This window comes from Vigna umbellata, chromosome 5, assembly GCF_029865625.1.
Source record: "Vigna umbellata cultivar VRB3 chromosome 5, Vumbellata_1.0, whole genome shotgun sequence".
NCBI lineage: Eukaryota > Viridiplantae > Streptophyta > Magnoliopsida > Fabales > Fabaceae > Vigna > Vigna umbellata.
In genome coordinates this window covers 63,387,199-63,394,916 of record NC_142169.1, presented here as the reverse complement: position 1 = coordinate 63,394,916, position 7,718 = coordinate 63,387,199, and the positions used below count along the sequence as shown (strand labels likewise).

General features: G+C 32.5%; 1 protein-coding gene across 1 annotated transcript in view; it reads right to left on the bottom strand.

Moving 5' to 3' along the window:
• The window catches only part of LOC124825540 (peroxidase A2-like), a 4,023-nt gene extending 3,726 nt beyond the window's left edge, over positions 1-297 (bottom strand). The window contains exon 1 of the mRNA XM_047298174.2: positions 71-297. Coding sequence (XP_047154130.1) covers positions 71-289 — 219 coding nt within the window. The 5' untranslated portion in view covers positions 290-297. The remainder of the gene's footprint in view (positions 1-70) is intronic.
• Positions 298-7,718: the final 7,421 nt, after the last annotated feature.

Genomic DNA, 7,718 nt, shown 5'->3' with positions numbered 1-7,718 from the left:
GCTGGTGATTACTAATATGCACGGGTTTAGTATAGTAAAGTGAGAAACGCATCAAGAGAATGTTACGTACTTGAACAAAGCAATCATGAAAGTGAAGCCTGATGAGGCTGGCACCAATTCGGGGATCGGTGAGGGAAGCATTTGAGATGACATTAAAGACAATATCGCTTAGCGTTGGACATGTTTCGTCGTAGAAGGTGGGACTGAGCTGAGCATTAGTGACTAAAAACCCTGCATGCATCGCAAATGCACACAACACTACCACTACTATTGCACTCATGGAAGCCATGTTGAGTGTTCTTCAGTTTATCTGTGCTCAGATCTCATTCCGAGCCTCTATTTATAGAGATCATTGTGTGGATTTCTTGTAAAACTTGTATTAACTTATTTTAAGGAACTATTTCTCAGAAATTAAGGGAGCATAAATTAGCATGACGTAAGTGTGTGATATCATGCATGCTAACTGCGACTACTTCTTCAATTTGCGAATCGATTATTGCATCGTGTAGGGCCAGAAAGAAAGAGCACGATCATTATCTTTCTGAAATGTTCTTTCTAGAACCTGTTAAATGTGGCTGGAGTTTAATAAAATGTCAATGTTTCACAGAAATATGTTGTTGTGATCAGACCAAACCTCATGTACTAAGGTCGACAGCTTGAATCCCAATCAAAATCTTCACTTAATATGGCTGGAGCATGTGAAACAAAACTAGGAAAGTTACTGTTTTTTGTCACAAAAACAAAAGTTAATGATTAGAATTAGATGTCTACACTTGCTAGATAGCTCTTGTGTTAGAATTAGATATATGTACTTGCTATTATGATTGGGAACAATGACATTATTGATCAGCATTAGGCTATGGAAAACTAAAACTTAAATATCATGCTTTCTCATTGTTGAAATTATTTTACTCTTGAGTAATAATCATAGAGGAATGTGAGTAGATTCTCTTCATTAATAATGTGGTTCACTTTGTTTAGAAAAGAAAAATCAGTTTATAATATATGAATAAGATAATTTATAACTTATAAATTTTAATTTTATAAAAATAAATTAAAATTAAAACTCACTTCATAATATATCTCAGAACTAAAAATAAAAATAAATTTATTTTACTATCCATTTAATTAGGATATTTTTTTATATTCCATAAATAAAAATAAAAATAAATTTATTTTATTATCCATTTAATTAAGATATATATTTTGTTTATAAACAAATGTTAATTATTAGTATATTTTATTAAAAAAAAGGTTTAATGTCTCCATAGGTCCTTGTTTTAGTCCGAAATCTTAAATAACTCCCTTTTCTTTTCAGCGTATCAATTGGGATTTAAGTTTTGATGGCGTGGCATGGTCACTTGAATGAGTTATCACACGTGGCATTCAAATTGAGTTTTGTATTAAAAAATTTATATGGAAAGAGGTGAAATCAGAATGAGAGAAGGGCAGAAGGGCAAAGGGCAGAAGGGCAAAGGGGAGAAAATGAAAAGAATTTAAGGAAAGTCCCTTTAATTGAGATATGCAACTCAAATTTATCAGGGTTCGTTTGAAGGGGAAAAATCTCGTTCTTTGTTCGATTGGAAGTGCCAAGGTTCGTGGGTGAAGAATCCATAACATACATGATTTGATCCCAAAATAGCACCAAACAGAATTTGACGAATACTGTGATGCAAATTTTTTAATACAGTTGGAAAAGCAGAAGAAGTGAAGAGACAAAGCACGAAGAAGACGACCTAACTGAGGCAGTATTAAGCAACAAGAAGCAGAAGATGAAAGGAAAATACATAAATAAAAAATGAATTAAAAAAAAGACGTTAAAGTGAAACGCAGGTTAGTTTGTACAATTTTTTATATCCTCTGTGACGTTCTCTCTTCATCGAACCCTCCGCGGATCCACGCGGAGGATACCATCGCACACCAGATCTCTCTCTCTCTCTCTCTCTCTCTCTCTCTGTGAACAATTTCGATGGTCTCTTATCCAGCAATTTCGGGTTCAAACCCCAAGGAAAATCGGCGCCAATGGCAACATCTAAAGCTTCATCCAACAATTCATCTTCTGTCAACTTCGATTTAGGTTCGCTGTCCGCTCGAGCTTCCAATTCTTTGGTTGGCCACGACTCTGTCAACGCCGCTTCCTTTGACGATCTCTTCAGCGGCGGTGGCAAGTCAGACGCGTCCTATGACTTCGAGTCTGTTAACCTCCCGACTCCAAGTTCTCCTACAATGACGTTTTCGCTCCGGCCGCGTTCGATGATCTTCTCGACGGGATAGGTAAATCGAAGCCTTCGGAGAAGGAAGAGCGAGGTGTCGCGGATTTTGATCCACTTGATCCTTGGATTCGGCAACGAGTGTTTTTTTCATTTTCCCCTTTCCCTTCCCTCAATCTGATTTCACCTCTCTCCATACAAATTTTTTAATAAAAAAACTCAATTTTAATGTCACTTATGATTACTCATTCAATCGACCATGCCACGTTAGCATCACTTAAACGACCGTTTGTTGAATTTAACGACAGGCCTTTAATTGAATCAATTTTACAATAAAAAGGACCCAATTGATACGCCGAAAAGAAAAAGAACTTATTTAATATTTCGGACCAAAATAAGGACCTATGGAGACGTTAAACCAAAAAAAATTGAATTCAAAATCTTTCTTATTTTTCTTTTCAAATCCTTCATATCACCTATAGTTCCTAAATATTAAAGAGAGGACCTATAGTTCCTAAATATTAAAGAGAGGAGTGAAATCAAACTCCTTTCAATCTCCTTCAACTTTTATCATTAAAGTGAATCTTATTATATCTCTGTTTAATTAGAATATATGAAAGAAGTTAAAATGAAATAATAGAATTTGATGTCGTCCAAGGTAACTGGATTTATTTTATTGTCCTTATCCCTTTGAGTATTTGTTACTTAAGCTGGCAGGCTGTCTAAAGGTTGGCTTTTGTAATAATTACGTTAATACGAGAAGAATAATGATATTTGATACATTATACATTTATTTTATATAAGCATAAAATAGTTATTAAAAATCATATTTATAAAAATAAAAGTAAAAAATAATATAAAATCATCTCTAATAAAAAATTTATGTACGTGAAAATATCGTTACTCACAATAAATATCACAATAAATATATAGCGTGACTGTCGTACATCATAATTTGTTTCCTTTGATAGGTAGGTTTGATGGTGGGCTAAAAGGTGTGGTGTTCTTTTGTTTACGTGGGTCAGTTTCTACTACTTGTGTTTACACTGTAGGAAGCTTCTAACCTTTTGCACTTTCTTCTTTTAGTTTACATTTTCTTCTTTTGAATAAAATACACTGTAGCTAATGTTTTTTAAATAATTAACAAGATTAGTATAGTCATTAACGGATATTAGTGTCATAAATTTAAACAGTTTAAAAGTATTATATTGTAGGAGCACGGAAAAATGGAAAGATTTTGTTAGGAAAACCTTACGGTGATTAATTTACCAAACAAAATGTTTATTTATTTATTTATTTATTTTCTGAATGTCAGTTTTCTAATTTGGATTTGGATTGAGATGACCATGAGATTCCAATTCAGTGAGTAATTACAAAAATACAATTATTTACAAAATAGGGTGGGCTCTCAGTATTTTTGTTAGAACCCCATCTATCCCTTACCCACACGTTACTTAACAAATTTAATTTTTAAAAGTAATCTTAGATAAAATATGATTTGTGAGTATTTCTGTTATTTGGAATATATAATATAGCACAAACTTCTCTATGTATATAGTCACAAATAAAATAAAATAAATAAATAAATAAATAAATAAATATATATATATATATATATATATATATATATGTATACTTTAAAAAGTTTTTGCATTGAATTAAGTAGTTTTCACTATTATAAAAACATTATTAAATAACAATAAAATTTAGAAAAAAAAATAGTTATTAATTAAATTAAATATTATTTTATAAATTAAAAAATATTAATATTTAAAATAGTCTCTATTATTAATAAAAAAAATTATAATTAATTTATGAATTACGGTATAAATTAATTTTTAATATTAACTGTCAAAAGTTTAACTATTGTTATTGATTTTATTTTTATTTTTATTTTTAAATTCTAGACAAAGTTAATGGTAATTTTCTCCAAACGTGCATATACCAATTAGGGATGACAATGGTCGGGACGGTACGAATAGTGTTCGCAACCCGATCCGTCGAATAAAACTGTATCTGTTACCTAACCTGTTACTCACTGGATATCCGCATAAAAAAATTTACAAATTTTTTTCAATCCACATATACTCGTTATACCCATTTTCAACCAACGAATATTTTAAAAATTATTTTCTAAGTTTTTAAATGAAACCTAAATTAAATTACAAAAAAAATAAAAATAATATTTAAAATGTATATCCAAATAAAGTCAATGAACAATTAAAGAGGTTGTTGCACAAATGCATAAAGATGCAAAGAGACAAAAGAATAAAACCTAATTTAAACCTAAAGAAAAAAAAAACGTAATTTCAATTTTTTAGCGGGTAACTAGTATCCGCGGGTCAGAGAGTATAATATCCACACCCGATCCGTTTAGAAGCGAATATTAAAATATCCGTTACGCTCAACTTGCAAATAATAAATATTCGCGGATACCAACTATCCATCACGAATTTTATCCGCACGCGGATTTTTTTACCGTCTTAATACTAACATAGTTGGTTTTCGTATTATGTTACATTACAAGCAGACAAAACTATGTTAAATTCTGGTCATTAAGATATATGATGAAATTGATCTTCACTAGTACAGTTAAAGGAAATGGCACCAGTTATTTTCGCTGATAGGCACCGGTTCCTGAACCGAGGCATATTCAGACGAGGTAAAAAGTGGTAGACTTTATGCCTCGATTTTAGAACGAGACAAAAAATGGTACGATTCGCCCTCGGTTATCAGAACCGAGATCGTTCTTCTCCTTCTACTGCCTCGGTTGGAGGCTGAACCGAGGCAGTAGGGTCTTTTTTTTTTCGTTATGAACCGGTTGCAGATCTAAGAACATTAGCCTGGTTTGAAAATGATGGCAAATTAACACAGGAATTTAATTTTGGTGCCTCGGGCAAATTAGCACAGGCAAATTAACACAACAGGCAAATTAACACAGATTCGAAAAACGCCTGACCCTAATTTGACCCCAATCTGACCCTAATCTCAGATTTGCACCACCACCATCAACATCACAAAAACCCTAATTTGACCACCAACCGAGATCTATCACCGCCGCCACCATTGACGCACCACCACCGCTTGCTCTTCCCTCCAGAGGCGACGCACTCGCAGGAGATTTTGGAGACCGAGAGAGCGACGGAGCGAGCCAGCGAGACCGAGGGGAGGGAGGCGAGAGCGACGGAGCGAGAGAGCGACGGAGCGAGAGAGCGACGGAGCGAGAGAGCGATGGAGGCGAGACCGAGGGTAGGGAGGCGAGAGCGAGGGAGGCGAGACCGACAGAGGCGAGAGCGAGGGGAGGGAGGCGAGAGCGAGGGAGGCGAGAGTGAGGGGAGGGAGGCGAGAGTGAGGGAGGGAGGCCAGAGCGAGGGAGGCGAGAGTGAGGGATGCGGCTAGGTCAGCAGCAGATAAACGAAAAAGAAATTTAAAATGCAAAAACTCAAGCTTATATGCCTCGATCACCAGCAAAACCGAAGCCTAAAAGGGATATCACACCAGTTGCAATGCTACCCGAGGTCGTTCCTCTTGACCAGACTTGATCTTTCTGCAATTTATTTTGACGTTTAGGCAGTGGTTGCCTGTGCAACCAAAGTGGTATATCTGTTTGGCATCGGTCGTATCAGAACCGAGGCCTCTACTGTCTAATTACGCAGCAAAGTCACATCTGGCAGGCGTGGCAGGCGGAGCAGGCAGGCGTGGCAGGGTGGAGCAGAGTTTTTGGCTTCGGTTTTACCTATAACCGAGCCAGTAGGGTGCTTTAGGCACCGGTTTTGAGTCAACGGAAGCATATACTTTGATATGCTTCGGACGGTGTACAACCAAAGCCTATATAGCGATTTCTAAGCTTTTTTTTACTAGTGCTTGATGGTTACCAACAAGTAGTTGGAGTATCAGTTGAATTATTCATATTATTCTTTAAAACAAATTCAGATTGTGGATAAAATAAAGTTATTAACAAAATCTCGGTATTATCGTTTGAAATTTGTTTGATGAAATTAAAAAATAAATCAAAACCGAAATCATGAAATTTGTAAAATGTATCACACATTTGAAGAAATTATTAATTAAAATGGATTTTTTATTGCAAATTAATTCATATACCATAACAAAAACTTCAACACTGCGCCATAGATTACGTATAATGGACAATATCAGTTCTATCTGCCATACACCATAAATAATACAAAGGCTAATTTTTCGAAGAGAAAATATTGTTTTACAATGCTCTTTCTCTCTCACATATACTTTTTTTATTGATAAAATATTATATTAAAATAGTAAAAATTAATATAAATAAAATGTTATAATAAAATAATAATTTATAGGGTTAAATAATGGGAAAAGAAAAATGATACATGTCGATATATCATCTTTCTTTTTCAAACTGATATAGCAAAATTATATGAAGGTCAGAAACAGGGTTGGAACAGAAAAATTATTAAATTAAGAATGACATTTATTGTCACTAAAATACATAAAGAATTACTAATATGCGTATAGTCATTGAAAAATAATATTATCTCTGGAGCATGCTGTAAGGCACTCTATTTAAAGTCTATAAAACAATATTTTTTTAATAAATTTCAGTATATAAAGTATTAACCCTCGAATCTCAAGTCAAAAGATAGCAGCGTTAGAAAAACATAAACGATCTTATTATTATTATTATTATTATTATTATTATTATTATTATTATTATTATTATTATTATTATTATTATAATTGTCACATTAAAAATTGTTTACTACGCTATGTTTTTTAAATGTAAGATTTATCTTAATCCAACGTCGTTTAACATTAACTATATCCACATTGTAATCAATTTTAAATTAATTTATATTATTGTGAATTAAAAAAATACACAGAGTAAAATAGAAACTTTTAAAACTATTTTATTAAGATTGAGGAAATTAATTGCATTTTTTATATATGCTTAGAGTGTGCTTCCAACTTAAAAAGAGTGAAAGAGGTGTTAGGTTTTCTGACAAGAGATTCCAGATATTAGGATCAATGAATTCTAAACAAATTACATAATATATCAAAACACTATATTCAATTATAAGAAAAATGTATATTCAATATAAAACCATTAATCAATATGTTTATAAGTTTTGTATAGATTATTTTTATTTAATGTAAAACTTTTAACTTATTTTAAATTTTTATGAAGAGAAATAGTGTGAGAAAGTTAGAAGTTTTAGATATTTTTTGGGTCAGATAAATTGTATTTAATACTTTTTCACCATTTTTTAACACATTTGTTGCAACACAAGTAAAAGATGATTAAAGTTAAAGACGTTAGTCTTTAATAATAATACTTTCATAGTCAATATATTAATTCTTTCTCTTTCACGTAAAACATAATTTTTACCGTTAGGAATTAGACACATGCAAATGAGTTTGTTCAAATAAAAAATAGGTTTATCATGGTCACTCAATTAAATTTAATCACAATTAACTTTCTATTCATATTAGAAGTTTCACATTCACTATATATTAGAAGTT